The following is a 20,155-nucleotide window of genomic DNA, read 5'->3' as shown; positions in this document are numbered from 1 at the left end:
CCACTGTTTTACTGTAGGCTGTGGTTTATAGGACAGAGACGTGTATCTATTATTTTGACAACCCCAGTTTAGTCAGTGTTCTAGGCTAAATAACACAAATGAGTTTGTATCAGTCCAGTTCCACAGACTACATCCTCTATAATGATCACACTGTTGTATTACCTCCCTTCTCGAGTTGTTTCAACATAAACTGAACATTACAACATGAAGAAGGATTTAGTGCAGGACTGTTTAAACTAGAACTAATACTATGACCTGGATCCTTTATACTACAATGTAAAACGTGTACAATTTGTACTTTTAGGCTTTGAATGAAGTATTTTCACACTATGGAATTGATCCAAGTCCGTTTCAGCTCACTCTGCAAACCATCTGTCATTTATCCCATTAACTCACATTCCACAGGTGGCAGTGGTGTGTGAGGAGTCTCTGTACTGTTGTACTATGACCCGCTCAGGATAGTTAAATGACTTGTTGTCTCCCTGAGTCGCTCAGTCTCTCAGAGGAAACTGCAACCAGCACTTGTCCCCGAGTAAACATGAGTTGCGGCGGGAGTTGCGGCGGGAGCGTGAGCGGAATCGAGCTGGGCAGCACAAACGCGGGGTTTGAAGATGTGGACGGCGCTACCTCAGCGGCGGACACGGTCAGCAACCACAGTACGGACAAGCACGACTGCACCTCCGTGAAGCTGGACCCGGAGGAGAAGTGGGACTCGTCGGACAAGTATACGCAGATCAAGCCGTACGCCGGGATGCCCAAGGAGGTGCTGCTGCTGTACTCCTCCCGGGCTCGGTACCGTGTGCCCCGAGAGATCCTGTTCTGGCTGACGGTGTGCTGCACCTTGGCGCTGGTGGCGATCACCATCACGGTGATAGCGCTTTCTCCGCGGTGCCTGAGCTGGTGGCAGGCCTCCCCGGTGTACCAGATCTACCCCCGGTCCTTCAAAGACTCCAACGGGGACGGGGTCGGAGACCTCAGGGGTAAGATGCCTACGACACTGCTGCAGTCTGGGAAGAGATCAGTGAGATTTTTCATCAGATATGTTGACACTAAACATTATTGCCAGTAGTATTTCCATATTTTTTATTTATTATTATTATTTTTTTTAATCTACTACCACAATGACACTTTACCATTATCCAAAATGAGGCCTTTTATTTAGGATAAGTATATTTCATATTTTCAAAAATTACTTTTCCATATCTTTATGACCAAACACAATCTATGCAGTGATCAGATGGATATCTCTGAACCTTACATTGGAGAGTTCCTCTTATCAGTGGTTTACAACCGTTCAGTGAAACACGAGTAAATGATTAATTTATTTAACTATGGATAGAAACATCAGGTACAACTTGGTACCAATGTTTAACAAGGCATTGGTTTCAAAAACATTGTAAATACATGAATTAGACTTTCCTGGTTTTAGTCACATTGCTGTGCTTTTACCAATATGCACAAAACTATAAAATGAACTCATCAGTTAAAGTGAAACTTGAATTGTTGGTGGTTAGCAGTAGACTTTTAAAGGCACAAGTGTGTTATTGGAATAATAAAGGGGGAACCTTTGTATTGATACCCCTTTGTGAGTTTCCATTTTTCCATTGCGATTTATGGCACCGTAGATACATGTTAACTTGGTACGTTGTTTTTCAGTATCTAGTATTTATCTGTGGGGTGTCTCTGGTCTGACAGGAATTCGGGAGAAGCTGGATCACATCGAGTACCTGAACATCAAGTCGGTGTGGATTAGTCCTTTCTACCGCTCTCCCATGAAGGACTTTGGCTACGACGTGCAAGATTTCCGCGACATTGACCCGCTCTTTGGGACCATGCAGGACTTTGAAGACCTCTTGGCTGAGATGCACAACAAAGGTGCGTACTTTCATCTCATGTTCAAGTAAAAACGTGGAGCTGGGTGGTGAAAGCATCTTGTTTTGGGGCAGGATTGACATAATGAGACTGTTTTCACCAGGTTTGAAGCTGATCATGGATTTCATTCCTAATCACACCAGTGACAAACACCGCTGGTTCAACTTGAGCCGGACTAGAGATCCCAAGTATGAGGATTTCTACATCTGGGTTGACTGCAATGCAACTGGACCAAAGCCTAATAACTGGGTTGGTACTTGTCCTGTTTCTCTACATAGTGTATGTTTGTCGTGTGTGGGTGCAGTTCTACTTGATCTTCACTAATACATTGCTCCTTAGGTGAGTATATTTGGAAACTCGTCATGGACTTATGATGAAGTTAGAGGGCAATGCTACCTGCACCAGTTCCTCAAGGAGCAACCAGACCTGAACTTCAGAAACTCACAAGTCCGCCAGGAGATGCTTGTAAGACTACTTGAGCACACAGATTATCTCTGATAAAACATTAGTTTTTCATTGATTCACATACTAAACTGTCTACTAAACTTCAGTAACTGTCTTCTCCACTGTGCTCTCATTGTTGAGGTATCTGATATCTTGTGTAATCTGTAATATATGAACTGTTTACACATTAACCTTCAAGCCTGTCAAACACAATATCTTGACAATAATCAATCAACACCGCACTAACTAACTTTACACTTCTAATACATGTTGTATACAACTGCTACTAAAGACTAAGTGTTATTGTATCTGTTTTATTACAGGATATTACTCGTTTCTGGTTGGAGAAAGGTGTGGATGGGTTTCGTATGGATGCAGTGAAGCACATCCTGGAAGCCGCACACTTGAGGGACGAACCCCAGGTGGATCCAAACAAACCACCCGTGAGTGTTCCTTCTTTGCACCTCATAACAACTGCTCTTGCTTGGTTCTGTAGAACTTGTAGAAGTTGTAAGTTGTATGATTCCTTAAAAACATTAAGAATGTACAGTCGTCCAGTGTGGGTACAACAGGAGATAATCATACATAAAACTGGTGAAAAGACTTCCAGTCTTCCAATGTTTGCCATCGTCGACACAAGTTCTAAGGTTAGCTGTCTCACCTCCACGTAACTTCTAGACTGTACTGCAGGTTTTCAATGTTTTCTTTAGGAGAGGACACTCACATTGCTATCATTTTTGTGTAACCCAGCCACAGTAACAAAGGAAGTCTGTGGAAAGGGTTGGAGCCCTCTGGTTGTGAACTACTGTGCCAAAAGCCTCCATCTGCTTTGTTGAGGTGGTTACTGGTTGTACGATCTGCCTTGTAATGTTTAATTTTAATTGGGGGCAAACTACTCAGGCGGTTACCTTTTTCTACCACTTACAGTCAATAATCTCCGCTGTAACATTCAGTTCTATAATTATGATTTGATTTTATTGACTTTTTGTTTTGAATGATAAATGATTTTATTGACTTATATAATGTGTGACATGTCAGAGTCCAGATTTTAATGGTCTGATACATAAAAGCAGCCATGGGAGCGGGAGCAGTACCTTCCAGTGCCTCTGTTAGAACAAACATAATCAACAGCTGAGTGGGAGAGTGCATGATGTACAACATGTTATCACCAATCATTTATTTCTGGCTAAAAAGCCAGCTTCATCTTGTGCCCTTTTGGAGACTATAATGTTCTTGGAATTCAAAGGGTTCATGATACATGCTGAGTTGAACTCAGTAAGAAAGAGTTTTTGTTTCACGGGGGCTGAATAGATTTCTCACACAGGAAAGATTAGCGGAAAAGAAGCATATTTTGGCGGATTAGCAAGTCATTGGGATTTACTTACCACCACAGAGTAATACTATAACACTGGGACTGACTTGTCTGCATAGTGTTGAATAAAATGTGTACTCACTGCTCTAAAAACAATATTGAAGTAAACAAAACAAGAGTCATTGTTTGACACAACAGATACTGTCATATATTTACAAAAACATTGTAATAAAGAGTCACGTGTGTGTTTATTGGGATACTGAGATTTTACCACAGCCTTAAATATAAGTCAGGCCAACTATGTGCCTCATCAGCTGTTGGTTGAATGGCTCACTCGTCAGGCACCAACCCAGCTTAGTGGTTTAAGTTTCTTCCATGCAAAAATCCTTATGTATGTTTTTAGGAGTATTACATCACTGTCTCAGAATAGAGACTGTAAAACTTTGCACAGTGACTCAGATTTCCCTTTGGTTATAATTACAAGATTACAAAAAAGTAATACAACAGTAAAGTTAGTAGAAATCATTTTAACACTCCTTACACATAACAGTTCCTATTGTTAAATGAACCCAAAGTCAGTCCCCTGTGTATCTGGTTTCTACTTACTTTCCACCTGTCTGTCCCGTGACTGGACTCTGGGCCTTGGCCCGACAAATCTAGAGCCAAGTGCTCCAAACTCCCTGTGGGAAGAGGAAAATACTGCTCTCATAGTCCTCTACATCAAAGGAAAGCATACACTGAATGAAGCACTACTTCCTTGCCCACTAAGGCTACCACAAAAGAAGTTTAACAGGACTGAGATTTTAATGATAGTTACGGAACTTTACCTGCCACAAATTTCACTCCAGGAGGAAGTAACTACAGAGTGGGACCTCTACCATGACTACACCACCAGTCAGCTGGGACTGCATGACCTGCTGAGGGAATATAGGGCACAGCTGGACATCTACAGTCGTGAGCCTGGCAGATACAGGTATTGGAGCCATTCAGTGCATAACATTTTGTGTTAAACTCTGAGAATCTTGGCAACTTCTTCATCATGCCTTATTTATTTTAAACAGATTTGTACCGAACCACACTTAAATCTAATATTGCAAATATCCAGTTTTTGTCCAGGACAAATGTAACAGTGTTCCCTTCTGTATTCCATTACACATACAGTATAAGTATTTGAGGTCTGTAAATGTAATAAATAAACATATAAAAAGATTACATATAAAGGTTATAGTGTAGGTTTAATATATGTTAACAGCAAAATGCTTAGTCTAACATGATATGACAATAAGAGCTTACACTGATGAGTTGCCAAACTAAGCCGAGTATCGGTTTGTATGCTATTGTATAAAACATAAGTTCCTGATGTGCTGCAGGTTCATGGTGACAGAGTCATATGATTACCACGAGGTGGACAAGACCATGATGTACTATGGCACCTCGCTGATTAAAGAAAGTGACTTCCCCTTCAACTTCTATCTGCTGGACTTACCGCACAACGCCAGCGGTGTGTGGGTTAAACATCTGGTCCACCTCTGGATGGGCAACATGCCCCGAGGAAAATGGCCCAACTGGGTGGTGAGTCACCTCAGTCACATTTACATACTAGTTTCTTGGCTGTTTTAAAAATGAACTTTCCTTCAAAGACATTTATACCAAAGAGTGATTCTTTGTTCTCCATGATAATGGTAAAAACAAAGACCTGTTCTCTCAGGATTGGAGAAGAGCTACATGTTGTGTGTGATGTGCATACCGAGACACTCCACTCTGTCTATCATTATTTATGACTACTCAGTAAATTGCCTGGTAGTCTTCCCTTTCCATGATTTTTTGTATTTGCTTTAAGTATTACTATTGATTAACAGGATGCACACTGTGCTATACTCCTCTCTTAAGGTCGCCTATTATTAATTTAAAAAAGTCCCTGAAGCACACATTTGATCGGTAACTGGTTTTGATTTGATTGAAGCATTAACACATTCATGTAGTATACAACGCCAGAGTCCATCAACAAAGCAATAACAGAGAAAACAAAAGTTTGCTGACCCTCTCAAAAGACACCAGCACAAAAAGCTTATGAACCAGATCTTGTACAATGCTCTACGATTGCTGTCCGTCATTTAGAACCATGCCGCTTGGGCTTAATTTCTGCCTGTCTCCTTCCCAGCTTATCCCATTCACCTCTGCACCTTCTCTTGTATTTCTCTTACCTTCACTGTTATCAGGTTGGGAACCATGACAGGTCCCGCATTTCCACCAGTGCCGGCCGGCTCTATGTTCGTGCCATCAACATGCTGCTGCTGACCCTTCCAGGCACACCCACCACCTACTATGGCGAGGAGATCGGCATGGAGAACATTAATGTCACAGCCAGTCAGATACAGGACCCTTTTGGCAAATACAATGTGGTCAGTACTATGCTACACTGAAAAAACATTTAAATTGTAAATCGTCATTGTAATCAGTCAATGGCAGTAAGTGCATAAAAAGAGTTTAATGGATAGCATTTCATAACAAGAAAAACACATAATGAGATGTCTCCAATACAAAATACAGTCCAGAAAAAAAGAACATTGCCTCTGTATAACAATAAAAAAAACATAATTTTACTGCTGTTAAACACAAGGTTAAATTTAGATTTATTCTTTATTGTTTGTCTTAGTTTAGACTGCTATAGGTATGTCTTGTTGTACCTAATTAAATGGCAAATGAGTGTACATGAACTGAATTTCTAAAATGATTCCTGTGCTTTCACTGCAGAGTAACAGTCGGGATCCTGAGCGGTCTCCAATGCAGTGGAGTGCTGACATGAACGCAGGCTTCAACAATAAAACTAACATGACGTGGCTACCTGTGCACCCCGATTACAAAAGCGTCAATGTGGAGGTACATGACTATTTAGTAAAGTGCAACCATAAAGAAAGACCTGACCAGAGTTTCCTCATAATTATCACAGTTTACTTCATGTATCCCCTTCCTGGTTTTAATTTTAGGTCCAGAAGAATGATGAGAACTCTGTACTGTCTCAGTACCGTTTCCTGAACAGTCTTCGTCAGTCTGAGCTCCCCTTTCACCGTGGATGGTTCTGCTACGTCCATGCTGACTCCAGTGTCTTCTCTTACCTCAGAGAGCTTGATGGGCTTCAGAAAGCGTACCTCATGGTGCTTAACTTTGGTAAACAATCTACCACCACAGATCTCTCCTCTATTCATGAGCTACCAGATGAGCTGGAGGTGCTGATGAGCACTAACCCAGACAACAATGGCAAGGTGTTTCAGAAGTCTCGTATTCAGACAGAAGTAGGAGAGGGTCTGGTGCTTCAGTACAACACCTACACTCGGTTTCATTCAAACCATCCCGAAGAGTGCTATGTCTCTGAAATGGCCTGCTATTTGGAGTCCATAGACATACTTTATAAATGCTGAAGTCATTAATATTCTTCTCTGGAGTCCCCTCTATAAAATGTCATATAATAAAGATGCAATCATAGATACATTCTCTGTGGATATTTTCTTCTTTTTCACTGGTATCATTAAGTACTTGTGTCCCATTTTGTCCTGACTGCTTGCTGTCAGCTTTGCCCTCTCTTCCTCCTCCTCTTGTGTGGAGGCTGAGGAGGGTCCAGGCCCAGCTCTGTGTACAGAAAGGCTAGCTTGAGGGCTTCCTGTCAGAGTGAAAACACAGAAGACACATTTTTGTTAGGATAAATTTACTAAATTTATATTAAGATGCTACCTCTTAAGGAATCACAAATACTAAAAGTATAACTGTATAGGTCTTCTTGGTAATTATAGTAGAAATTCAATCTGCTGCCATGGAACTTAAGTGTCTCAAATTGTCATGATGAAGTCATGATCAATTTTTTTTCTTATGCAACCAGTAGGGAGAAGAACACCTCAATTTCAAATGTGCAAGACTGTGTAGTAACTAAATGTTCATATTGGGGCTGTAAAACAAACTGACTTTACATTATCAAAGTTATTACAGTTTAACTTAAACTAAGAACTTAAGCTATTTGTGAAAACAAACATTTTAGTTAGAAACAAACATGTAAAGTGCATTGAATTGAAATCTAAACAAATTTACAGGAAATTGGCAACACAAAACAAAATCTTTACAAAGACTGAGATGTCTATGTGAGACAACTGCATTCAAAGTGTTGTGTTTTGATATCTATACTGAACTTCCTAAATACTGACCCTGACAAATAGCACCCCCATAATAATTATAAAACAAACTAAATTTAATTAACAGTACAAAAATATGGAGCATTTGAATGCTTTCTTAATTTCATTCAGGAAAATACTTCTCAGCCGGCAAACTGGCGGTATTTGTAGGTATATTTGGAAACAAATTTAAAATGCCTGCCACTATGAACTTGATGCATTTTTTTGGTAATCTCTTTAAGACCCTTAGAGTTTCATCAGAATTCCTCACCACCTCCAGCATTAGCTCAAAGTCTTCTGGTCCAAGGTGATTTGCTCCAGGTTGGATATTTAGGACTATGTTTGGTGGTGCTTCATGTTCTAAAAAAAAAAAAAAGAGGAAGAAGATGTTAGAGGCAAAAAGAGGGGAGAAGAAGACAAAACTATCTATAAAACACTTCTCTGATCTTATTGTATATCCAGTTTCTCTGCTCTTTCTTTACAGCCACAAATATTCTTTCTTGCTCTACTCTTTTTCCTTTCATTCATCCAACCTCCTATCTGATATTGCCACCCCCTTCTCAGCCTCCTCCATATTATCCCCCCTCCCTGTCTCTGTGGTACGAACTGTTTCACAAGTGCGGTCTTGACCTTGACAGCTCCCAGTCTGAGGCGTCTAATCTCTTGCTCTGATACACTATCTCTTTACCATGCTAATGGGCCTGCCCACCCGCCTGGATGTGTCTATGCCATCAGCACTTTATCAAAGACTCCGGAGAACACAGAGAGACAGATTAGGGAGCCGTATACACACATACACAGACACTTAAGCTGCCTGGTGTATGTGTGTATGAACAACAGAAAAGTGAGAGAGGGTGAAAGCGAGAGATAATGTGAGCATTTGAAACAGGAAGAGAGGAGGCAGTAAGGGAGAGAGGGGTGTAAATAAGGAGTACCACCAACGTGGTGAAGGAAGATTATAAGTGAGAGGGAGAAAGAGCCTGTCTGGGGGAAATGCCAGCAATTACCTGACACACACACACACACACACACACACATACACACACACACAGACGGGCTTTACTACAAGGTGACTTATGCTATACTTTGGTCATGAACTTCACATGCGGTTAGCACTTCCCCAGACAGACAGCCATACATCCGTTACTGCTGCCTCTCCTGACATGCACACTGACACTACTATTGGGAGATGACCCTGAGCTATTAAAGCCTCTGATGGTGCAGAAACTACACCTAAAAGGAAGTGGGAAAATCTATGCTGTAATGCACACACAAACATACATTCGTACAATAACATGCATGGTTGCACACATCGACATGGTCAGCAAATGATTGAGGGGTTGTTTGTGCATTTACCTGGCTTCATACTAAAGTGTGTGTGAATGGCTTTCTTGAGCTGTTCGGTGTATTTGAGGACACCTGGCAGAGGAACCTTGGCATCACCACTGTAGGCTGTCAGCAGCATTGATGGGTAGTGCTGTCTCACACAAATACATCATGTATAATATAAGAGCATGACATGGGACCAAAGTATAGCAGCTTATATTAGATAAAGGTCAAATCAGTAGTTTTAAAGAGAGACAGACAACCACTTACTGACCCAGTGCTATTGAAATAGTGTCTCGGGACAAGTGAGAGCCATGGTTGTTTAAAATGGCTTTTCATCTTGGTCTGAATTAACTGTTACCTTGCACTACCAGCCAGTTTACACTGCAGAGGGAACTTTATTAAAGTGGAACCACAACCAAAAAGTCAGACTGAATCTCGGACAAAAAATTAAGATGCGCACATAAGTGGAAAAAAGGTAAAATGGTAATACAAATGAAAATGTCTGTTTTCCCTCTCCATACCTGAGGAGTAATGTTGTGAAGGGGACAGTAGGAGGAGATGATATGTCTGTGCTTTGGGTTTCTTACTGGGTCTCCCCATTCATCTCTATCCTCCAAAGTTAGAGGTAGGCTAGGGTCCTCCATAGTTCCCAACACATCCAGGAAAGGAGCCTGCACACAGAAAGAGACGGCTTGAGTGTGTGCATGTTTTAAGTTCTTTCACAATAAAGAACTGTGAAGTAATTAATAGGGAGACTGCGTTCATATTAAACCCTTACATACTAGTAAAACCTTCTCCATTTCTCCGTATTATTACAATCTATTGTTGCTTGGACGTAGAGTAATAATAAAAGCCACTGACCTGTAATGTGATAGCCCGCATCAGCTGTGGCTGTCTGTTACACAGTGCTCCTACTGGCACAGCTCCAGCACTGCATGCTGTAAGGGCAGTGAGTGAAGGACAGGAGACACCTAAAGAGAAAAGGTGATGGAGACAGGCTTGGAGGTCCTTCACTCCTGTCTGCTTCCCTTCCACACGGCCTTGTCTTTGCCAAGAAAGGCCACGCTCTCCTCCACCTCTAGAGAGTGTAGGGTTAACATAATTAATGCAGAACAGTATAAGAACTGATTTAAAATACCCATCAGCAAATATTGCCCTGAACCTATCAGGTTAGTTTTTAAGTTGCTGGAGAGCTGACACATTACCTGATATGGCAGTAGGCCAGAGCCCAGCCCTGCTCCAACAGCAGTATTTTCTCTGGGCAGAACTCCATGTTGAGATCTCTGCCATAAGCGCCATAGACATGGACCAGCAGTGGCGCCTGTCTCAGACCCTCCACTGGTACTGCATGAAACAGTGTCACTGGCACTAAGGCACCATCCTACAAAGGAGAGGAAGAGAAAGTAGTTTGTCGACTGGATGAGGCAACTTTAAGTGTTTAATTATCTTGAAACACATCTAGGACAACATCAATTCACTGTGCCCTCCTCTTTGTTAGGTGTAGATGTATAAAAACCCTTCTGACTGTGGTGGCCAAATGTAAAAATAGCTTTATCAGTGGACACTTGAATCTTAATACCAGAGTCTTGCCTCCCTGCTGATACTGCTTTGGTGTGTGTGCATGTTTCTTATATGTCAAGTATTCTCACTTGGCTGCGGGCCTCCAAGCGCGTGGTGATTAAATTGGCTTGGTTCTCTTGGGATGACTCATCTCCAGTGGCTGATAAAAGCTGTCTTTTCTCGAGGCACAAACAGTATGGCACCGGTGGGTGGACTGGAGATGAGATCAGGAGTTCTAACACATTTTGTTGGTCTGCCAAGCCCGGTTTCTTGGTTTCGATGGCACAAGCCCAGGAAGGGAGCTTTGGTGTGAGTGTAAAAAATAATAAGACAGAAAATAATGCAATGTAAGAACAGAAAATCAAGACTAAGAGAAAAAACAAAGAGACAAGAAGCATGTGAAATGACTAATAGCAAGCTAAATAAGCAAAACAAATAGATTGGAATTTTCTGTCAAACCTGTACAATGTATGCTTCCTTGGGATTGATCAGTGAGAACACAATCAAGACAAGTTCACTAACTGGCATTCTTGCAACCAACACACAATGGTCTCCTATCACATCCATGTCTCTGACTGCAGTACCGATACCAGGGGAGAACAAAGACACCCAGGAGACCATTGATGGATCCGAGAGAGGGGCCTGCACCACCTAGTAAGCACACATGAAGGATAAAGTCTGACAAAATGTTAAGAAACATATGCACAGTATTTATACAGTATATGCAATACTTGCACAAGCTCTACCTGGTATTCTTGGCCAGGCCCTGTATTGGCCAGTATAATAAGCTGCCTTCTCCAGTGCTCCACATGGTAAAGGAGGTCCAGTTGACGAGGCTGAACCACAAAAGGCTCGAAATGGGACGTCGTTAGGTCACTTAGCAGCACCTCTGAATTTGTCCTACTGTTGCAGTTGATGGTCAGAATCTGTCGGTCTCTGGACATGGCAACCTCCACAAACACACTGGAAAGATGTTGGTGTTTGAATTAGAAATGCTGTGGAAGCAGAGGAAGCTTATAAGCCACATTATCTAAACTTACTCAGGCTGAGTTTCCTCATACACAGAGGTTATCCTGCTTCCACTGGAGGTCAGGTCAAGACGAAACACTGAGCTGGAACGGAGACCCTCCAGAGTTGTGTAAAACAGGACTTCATCTGTTGCCCACTCTTCAGCAATACACAAAAGCATACAAAACAATATCATTTTACTTTAGCCTGTGGTCTGTCATCTTTATTATAAATGCATAAAATGCTTGTTTTACAAGTGCAAACTATTCACCAAAGCTGAAGACTTTCTCCAGCGTGAGTATGATGTGTTGGGGGTCCAGAGGAAGGAAATTTCTATTTTCAAGCCTCACAATCACACACCTGGTCGAGCACAGAATAATCCTCCACTTATTCATTCAGAAAAAAGCAACAATGCTGCAAGTAACAGCTACAGTTGTTTAATTCAGTTCCGTTTACCTCAGCTCTTCTCTGTGACTACATTTTAGCGTGGCAGCAAGATGCTTTTCCTTTGGGGACAGACGTATTCTCTGGACTGTCCACTGAAACCTCTGCTTCCTTGCTTCATTCTCAAGCCCTGTCTTCTCCTCCCCTCCCAGGACTTGTCCTAGATTTAACACCTGCTCTGGCTTCAGCTCACCTATAAACAGGAGGAGGGAACTAAGTCATTTGAACAAGTTGGAAAGCCATTATTCCTCATGACAGAATATATAAAAAGTTACAGACTTGCGAACATAATACGAAAAAGGGGTTTACTGTTATTTTTAATATTGTTTTTGATTTGACCGTCTTAAAAAAGACTCATACATTTATATTGTTTGCTTACTCTGTCTCTTGTGCATTCTGTAGATGCCATCAGCTTCAGTGAAATACACATGATGATGTCCACAGACCTTGGACAAGAGAAATCACAGTGAACTGAGAAACTGAGTATAAGTTAGTAAGTGCCTAAACCATCTCATCCACTGTAAACAGTAGTAAGTAGTAAAGGTGTAGTAATTGTAATTCAGATGTTTAACTAAACAGCCCCTTTGGGATACAATTTAAAAATCACAATGAAATGTTTCAAATCCAAAACAGAAGGCATGGCTCACCACTGAATGATCAGGTATATTGGAGAACCTGCTGTACACTTTCTTCAGTCTCCTGCTGAAATACTTCTGTAAGTCCTTGTACCTCTCAAGTCCAGAGCTGAGATGATCAACTGATGAGATGTCCTGAAATGAAACAAATTTTCAGATTATGGAATGCCTTTACAGGACTGTAACCCCGAGCTACAATTAAGGATGTGTTTACATTGGAATATTACGTGACCCTGCTCATCTCTCAAAATGTACACTCACCTGCCAGTTTATTAGGCACACTAGTGAAAATCATTGAATTTTAACATAATGTTAAAATAACTGAAAGAGCTGCTGATTCAGCCGTTACATTTTGAACTGAACTGTATTGTGCCGACACATGCTTCTATTATTTTGACAACCCCATTTTGGTGAGTGGGCTAGGCAAAACTGTAACAGAAACACTTTTGTGTTTAGGTCAATATCATTTAACAGCAGCACAAACTACATCGTCCAAATTGATCAGTTTAATTACCACCTTTCTTATGGTGTTTCAACATAAACTGAACATTATAACAGTCATGAAGGGGGATTTCACTATTGTACCCATCATCTTGGCAAGTCACTGTAGCATACACTTATGCACCCCCCCCCCCCCCCCCCGCATTCAATGAGTCGTGCTCTTTTAGGGTAAGCAAAGTGTATTGTAATATGTATGAAGTCATTTTTTAAATTGCCCAACAATGCTTTTAATAATTACCACAAGTGTAATAAGTGATTCCCCGGAGACATTACAAATCTTGGCAACATAGTGATGTGAATAAGGTGTCAGAGAACATGACTTTTTTATAATTAGAAAATTACAAATATTGTCTTTGGGTACATTTATTGGAATATTTTATGCACTAATTTATAACAGAAGCATACAACAAAGACTCAACAAATAATAAAGCCTTAATGGTAATGTAGAGGTGCAGTTATTCAAACCTATTCCCTGTCCAGGACTAATTCTGTCACAGACACCGAGTTGAATAATAGATGACTTGGCGTTAGATACTTTAGCAGTCAGCAACCTTACACCCAGCCTAAGGTGAGTAAAAACAGCATCTTTAACGTTAACTTAACACCCTTACCGACGTGTAACAACGTTGGGCGGATATGGAGAGCCATGTTATCCGCTTGCAAACTGCAAGCTCCCACAACTGTAACCGACACGGTGTAAAGAGACGAGCAGACGAACACAGCAAAGGCAAAACAGCCGCCATTATGAGGAATTAACGGTTAATTAGCCAAATTGACACATACTAGCTATGTTTACGTGGCTGTAAGTAGCTAACTATCACTACCAGCTAGTGTTTGCCATATTCATGACAGTAAACACAGTTCATATGACGAATAACCGCCCTATTTAAACCTCTAATATTTTTCGTTTCTTTGTAAATTGACCATTTCTATCGGTTAAGGACAAAACGTTGACTGCAATCAGCAAGTTACATGCACGTGCATGATTTCCTAAACAAAGCCTGCTTGGTGACGTAGCTTGTAATGCCAGACTAAAAGAATCAAATTCGGGCATGCGCAGCAGACAGTCATAACTCAAAATCGAGAACGATTGTTTCGGCAATCTACTGGGAAGTCTGGAATGACAAAAGTGTACGGAAGTAGCATGCATCCATTGTGGGTGTAACAGGTGATAACAGTAAAGCCATATCTGGGATTATTTCTGCGTTGGTGCAGTTTTTAGAAGAAACCTTATTTTTGTATTCCCACATTGCTACCGATAACTGTGACAGCTCTACATCCAGGAAATTTGTTTACAGATTTATCTTAGCCCCAAACTTCGAAGATAAAATGGAAAGGGAATCCACCGACAATGCAGAAAAGACCCAGCCGGCTTCGTCTTTACTGGGAAATATGAATGAAGACACCTGCGTAGCTAATTCCCCCAGCTCCCCGGTAGGGACTTGTGGTAACACAGATGTCGCCCGGGCCAGGTGGACTCTCCTAAGACAGGTATAGTCTCGTAAGCATGCCCCCAGTCTCAAGCTCTCGTGGTTTTATGCTATTTTCTCGAACGCATTTTCAGCGTGTTGAATCTTCACCATATCAGTTATTGTTAAACATCTCGGGATGCTGCCTCTCTGTTAAAATCGTTGTCCCGCATGATTGCGGAAAAATAACAATGATAGGGACACAATAGAGCCAGTCTTTCTCCCTGTCACGTTTCCTCCCTAATTTTGGTTTTTGTTTACTTCATTTTCAAATATTGTTATAATTACTTTACACAGTACATTCATAGACCAAGTATAGCCCAAGCTATGGGCTTGTTTTCTCTGTAGACTACATATGTCAGTCTGTTCCAGTATGACAGCACCATCTTTATTCTTTAAGATTCATCTAATCTACTTTGACATATAATGTAACCGAAATTGGTGGACTTCACTTTATAACAATTACCTATAATACTTCTAAGTACTTCCAGATTTGCAGCAACATTTATCGTCTGTAGAACTTGATGGGCTATGCACGGACTGTAAAAATAGCACTATGCTTTTTTCCCTTAGATGGGCATAATACAGACCTTGCACTGTGCTGACAAGAAAAGCTCCTTGAAAAAAGGCCCATCCTCTATTGTACATTTTCACTTCTTCCCCTGACACCGTAATAAATGTGTGTGGACTTCAGCAGGATAGAAACATATATTGATTATAAAATACTAATAACTATGACTTTCTAATAATATCTATTACTAATTAAGGTGCTATCTGCGTGCTTTAAAGAAATATGTACAGTTTAATGAACACTATTTTAACACTTAAGGTTAAAAAGATAACTCATTCTGTACCTATATAAATATGTAGGGATTTTATTCTGTTTACAATAACAAATGCTCTATATATAATGAATATATGTTTTAATTCAGTGCAAATGTAAAATTTGAATTTCAGCACTATTAAATAGTACTTTTGAAAGACTTCTTGTTATTGGAAATATAAAAAATGGTAATGGCGAAAACAGCAAACATGACTGATTTATTCTGAAAATGCTGAAAATTCGGAGCTAATTAAGGGATGAGGTCTTTTGTAGAGCTTGACATTCAATATTGTCTTTTTATTTGTCTCACAGGTGTTGCGTCAGAAGCAGGTGGACAGTCCAGAGGTCAAACAAGTGTCTGTTCGCAGGTTTGCCTCGTTTGACCTTTTCAGCAGGAAAAGACTCGTGGCACCTGACCACAGTGATACCTCAGATGACCAGTGGGTGGAGTACAGAAGTGTCTACTTTCCAGAGTACAGTGCCTTACTCAGGTACACACACTTGAATGGCTGCGCACGAGGCTCCAGTTTCATGCTGGCACAGATAAAGCACAGTGACAGTACACCACAGGGCCATTTTGTAATACCGCAGAACGTCAGGCTAGTTAAAACTGGTGCTGAACAAGTTCCAGGTTTTTACAGTGCACTGGTACGTTTGTCTTTAAAGGTGAAGCCACTGATGCAGAGTAAATGATAACATTACCAAAAAATGTCTAGATTGCCTGGATTTCAATATATAACTAACAACATTGCGCATTATGTGTGCAGACAATGTGCTATAAAACTAATGAGATTTAGCAACTTTTTACCAAGACAAAGATATGTAAAATTCAGGACATTTTGAAGGCTGAAAAAAAAAAATCATCATGAAAAATGTTATTCCCCCCCCCCCCCCCCCCCCCCAACACACACACACACAAAACGGTTGCCTAATTGTCTATTTCTTTGTATATCTCAGGGATAACCTGGGCCCTCTTAGAGTTAATGAAGTGCTCAAAAGTTTTGACAACACTGGAAATGTCTGTAAGTACATATTTTATCTTTCTACTTAGTCATTGGATTTGTACGGTTTTTGTGTGTTTATGCAAGCCTGCATGCGAATGTGTTCACAGGGGAGTTCGATTTACCCATATCGCTCTCTGGCTTTTATCCTTGACACACACTACAAGTTTGGGTTAACCTCACGCTGTGTGCTGTTAGTGTTTGATTGACGGTTTGATGTAGGTGGTTTGATTCCATCTCTTTGAATGCGAGTGTGTCTCTTGTGTGCCTTCTACAGCAGTTTATCATGTATTCATTCATCCCAACTACCTTCAGACGTCCTTTAGCAGGAAAGTGGGTTGCGGTCTTCTTATTGCTTCAGTCGACACTGATGAGTGGTTTGGGAGAAAGGAAAGAACATGACTCAAACAGGGATTTGCACATGCTCTATAATATGGAGTGGAGTAGCTTCACTTGAAACACAACAGCCTTGATTCTGACCTTCACTCTGTGAAGTAGTTTTGAAGCGTTACACTTGACTGAGTTTACTTACTTACTTTCTAACCACTATTCTGTGTTAATACTTCTGTATTTCAGCCATATAAATTCAGTCAGAGAGCTATTTCAGCTTGATGTTCATGGCTGCTGCTCAGAGTCGGCCTCAAATGCGGTTTGTTTTGTTCAAGCAATTCAACACTCCAGGTTTCAAAATTAGTTTTTTAGATAATTATTATTAATTTATAGCTTGCAAGGTTAATGTTATTGCATGTGCGCTTCTTTAATTGTCAATATATTTTTTTCATAATTAGTGACACTTATGCACTTTGGGAATTTGTCTTCGACTCCTCCTCTGCATTACAAAATATTGCAACTTAAAGGTTTATTGGAAATATATGATACAAGATGGGAAATATAAATATCTATTTTAGCTTCACAGCCCTGCTTCCCCCACAGTATACTTCCCTTTCAAGTCATGTACCGCTTTCCGTTAAGGTCCATCTTCACAGGCATGTGAGGGGTTAGTGAAAGGTCATGGGTTAGCATTAGCCAGCCAGATGGTTCCAAAGAAGTCAGGGTTAAAGGTGAACGTCATAGCTAGGGGCTACTTCACTGCACAGTGGTATCAGACTATATAAGCCATGACAGAGCTCTGTGGCAACTCTCATTCCAAAATGCTAGAACGGCTAATCCCTTTCCTCTACAAGGAGACCAGAGGATCAACGCTTTAATACTTTTTTTTTTTTTTGGAGAGTGAAAAAGAAGAGGTTGAGCTCGTCACACTGGTGGGCCTCACATTGTTTTGTGGTTTGCACACTGAATTTAATTTCCTTTAGCATACTATATATACAGAAGTACCATGTGTGGATGCTTTCTCCTCTAAATAAGACATCTACATCTACTTTTACCATTCCACCTTCTCCCTTAATCCCTATCACCATCACTCCTCCTTCCTTCTTCCTCCTTCCTCCTTCCACCCCTCCATCCCTCTGTTCTCCCAGCTGGAGTCATGCTTGGCCAGATGGGTAACTGAGTTCCTGACTTGGTCAGTGGATTAGCACAGCCGGAGATGAGAGCATTGAGGAGGGGTGAGGAGGAAAAGGGGGAGATGGTGGGTGGGAATGCCAGAGGTGGAACGTGTGTGTGTGTGTGTAAGGAGTGGAGAGCCACTAGCAAGGGCACCTCATTCCTCAAACAATGGGCCAGCCATCTCCCTCCTGTTCTTCATCCCATGTTTGGGACTAGTAATGCGTGAGATCAATTAGGACTGGTTGAGAGGAGGCTCTGAAAGGCCCAGAGGTGACCCTGTCAGAGCTCTGGGGTATATTTTTCAGGGTGGGAGTCATAGAGAAAACCCCTCTAAATACACAAACACACACACACATTCTTACTGATGTGTGCCTCTGACAAAGAAATACAGCCAATACTTGCAAAAATCTACTGCTACTCTGCTAATAAACACATAATCACGTCACCCACCATCACACCCTGTCCACCTTTCCTGCTGTCTTGATAATCCCCCACCCCTGAGGTGTGGACAAGCCCAAATCCTAGGGGTCCTTGTCTTCCTGAATAGTGGGCTAAAAAGCCTGGCTGGATTAGCCCACTGCTTCCAAAATGTGTGGACTCAGCTTAAAATTGCTACCCCCTCTCAGCATGACCCTCTTTCCTGGCTATTGTGTTTGTCCCACAACTGTGCACGTACATGAACAATATGTTGTTTCTTAAGGTGAAGATAAGCCAGAGTCAATGGTTTCATTTCAAGACCAGAGTAGGTGGCAAAGCACCTCAATGCAGACTGAAGGAAATGGAGAGGGTATGTTAGACATGACATCATATTGAGAAGACTAAATGAACCGAAAACCAAATGAAGCCTTCAATGACTTTTCTTAGGAACTGAGCCATCGCCCAAGACATTAAGAAATCAGTAACCTATAAAGAAATTATGTACTTTTAAATGGAGACTGGAATCAAATCTGACTGTGCCAGGTTTTTATAAATCAATTCATGCACATGGGGTTTGAGTTGTTTTTCCACGAGTCACTTTTGGACTGGGCTCATCGTTTGGGCCTCTGGAGACATCTTCTTGGAGGTGGCCAGGTATCTTATAGAAGCGACACATTGGCCAGGCGACAGGTGACCTGTGTTTCTTAATAAGGTATAAAGCACCCCCTCTTGTGGTCATCTAGAGGTCATGAAGCTGCAGTTACATTTGTAACTCGTTATGTGTTTTCATTGAACATTTCAGCCTATTTTAGGTCGGATTTGGTCACTTTGAACTATTTGAACTCTGAACCTGCGACCTTCCTGGTTCTTTAGCTGCCAGTGGGGGTTTACAATTGTAAGAAAGCTCTGTATAGGGATCGTTTGGGGTTTTGGGAGTGCTTGTTTCCTGCTAGGGATCAGGATTTCTGGACACAATACAGGCCCCTTGGGGCCGGGTAACTAAGAATGCATCACAGGATGTGTAGATGTGTGATTGAGAGGGTTTAGGCAGAGCTTGTTGACGTTGCGGGTTTTGGTAAGAGGGCTTGTTGGGCTGTCTGGTTTCTTGCTGGGTTCACGTTTCAGGCAAAGGTCACAGCGACAGTCTAGTGTGCACATATGCCCGTGCACACACGCACACCTTTTCCTTGCCATTGCATATGTGTGTATGTACTTTTATATAAATCTGTTTACACAGTCACATTGTGGTGACTCACCTCTGTTTTAGGGGTTAAAACCAAGACATCATAGTGGGAATAATTGACTTTTAGAGTGAAAACTTTGTCAGCCAGTGTAATGTTAGGTGTAGGTTAGGGTAAGGATTAGTCTGTTAGTGGCTATGGTTATGTTTAGTGTTAAAATACATGTGCAAGCAATGAAAGTAATTCAATGTAATGTCCTCTGAAGCGATGTAAACGTGACAGTGTGTTTGTGTGCCTGTGTGTAATCAAGAGCCAAGCATCTTAATGAACCCTAATAGAGCCTTCTCCACTACAGCTGTCAGTGTCTGAATGGCTACTAGCCTTTCAGCCTCTCAGTCATCCCTATTATCTCCCACAGATTTCACCTATCACCCCCGCTGGTAAATACTATAAGCCATGAATGTTTGAGTGTTGAGAGGGAGGGCAGTGGGGA

General features: G+C 41.3%; 3 protein-coding genes across 4 annotated transcripts in view; 2 read left to right on the top strand and 1 right to left on the bottom strand.

Annotated features, from left to right (window-relative positions):
* Positions 1 to 730: 730 nt before the first annotated feature.
* Positions 731 to 7,047, top strand: slc3a1 (solute carrier family 3 member 1; the record flags this gene model as incomplete). Its single annotated transcript, XM_084561113.1, has 10 exons — positions 731 to 980; positions 1,696 to 1,875; positions 1,976 to 2,121; positions 2,212 to 2,337; positions 2,640 to 2,759; positions 4,477 to 4,601; positions 4,999 to 5,200; positions 5,848 to 6,030; positions 6,383 to 6,508; positions 6,616 to 7,047. The coding sequence occupies exons 1-10, from the start codon at positions 752 to 754 to the stop codon at positions 7,045 to 7,047; spliced, it is 1,869 nt and encodes a 622-aa protein (XP_084417239.1). The 5' UTR covers positions 731 to 751.
* Positions 7,048 to 7,147: 100 nt separating this feature from the next.
* Positions 7,148 to 14,260, bottom strand: prepl (prolyl endopeptidase like). 2 transcript variants are annotated; one of them, XM_084561111.1, is made up of 15 exons: positions 13,877 to 14,260; positions 12,777 to 12,899; positions 12,509 to 12,575; positions 12,142 to 12,322; positions 11,957 to 12,045; positions 11,718 to 11,844; positions 11,424 to 11,640; positions 11,200 to 11,328; positions 10,767 to 10,979; positions 10,323 to 10,498; positions 9,979 to 10,195; positions 9,639 to 9,788; positions 9,145 to 9,265; positions 8,060 to 8,148; positions 7,148 to 7,286 (listed from the first exon to the last, which is right to left on the bottom strand). In XM_084561111.1, exons 1-15 carry the CDS (start codon positions 14,006 to 14,008, stop codon positions 7,194 to 7,196), a joined length of 2,124 nt encoding a protein of 707 aa, XP_084417237.1. In that variant the 5' UTR covers positions 14,009 to 14,260; the 3' UTR covers positions 7,148 to 7,193. The 2 variants fall into 2 exon arrangements, with proteins under 2 accessions (XP_084417237.1, XP_084417236.1); XM_084561110.1 differs by having other exon boundaries at positions 11,137 to 11,328; positions 13,877 to 14,258.
* A 179-nt stretch (positions 14,261 to 14,439) lies between these two features.
* Positions 14,440 to 20,155, top strand: part of camkmt (calmodulin-lysine N-methyltransferase) — a 104,058-nt gene continuing 98,342 nt past the window's right edge. Inside the window, exons 1-3 of the mRNA XM_084561114.1 lie at positions 14,440 to 14,756; positions 15,870 to 16,048; positions 16,515 to 16,579. Coding sequence (XP_084417240.1) covers positions 14,595 to 14,756; positions 15,870 to 16,048; positions 16,515 to 16,579 — 406 coding nt within the window. The 5' untranslated portion in view covers positions 14,440 to 14,594. The remainder of the gene's footprint in view (positions 14,757 to 15,869; positions 16,049 to 16,514; positions 16,580 to 20,155) is intronic.

This window comes from Chelon labrosus, assembly GCF_963514085.1.
Source record: "Chelon labrosus genome assembly, chromosome: 15".
Classification (NCBI taxonomy): domain Eukaryota; kingdom Metazoa; phylum Chordata; class Actinopteri; order Mugiliformes; family Mugilidae; genus Chelon; species Chelon labrosus.
The sequence above is the reverse complement of the archived record's forward strand: the minus strand, read 5'-3'. Positions and strand labels throughout refer to the sequence as shown.

Coding starts and splice junctions, on each gene's coding strand:
- prepl (XM_084561110.1), bottom strand. CDS start 14,008: ATGGCGGCTGTTTTGCCTTTGCTGTGTTCGTCTGCTCGTCTCTTTACA. Junction 11,641..11,717: donor TATGAGGAAACTCAGCCTGA/GTAAGTTTAGAT, acceptor ACATCTTTCCAG/TGTGTTTGTGGAGGTTGCCA. Junction 10,196..10,322: donor CTGGCCTACTGCCATATCAG/GTAATGTGTCAG, acceptor TACACTCTCTAG/AGGTGGAGGAGAGCGTGGCC.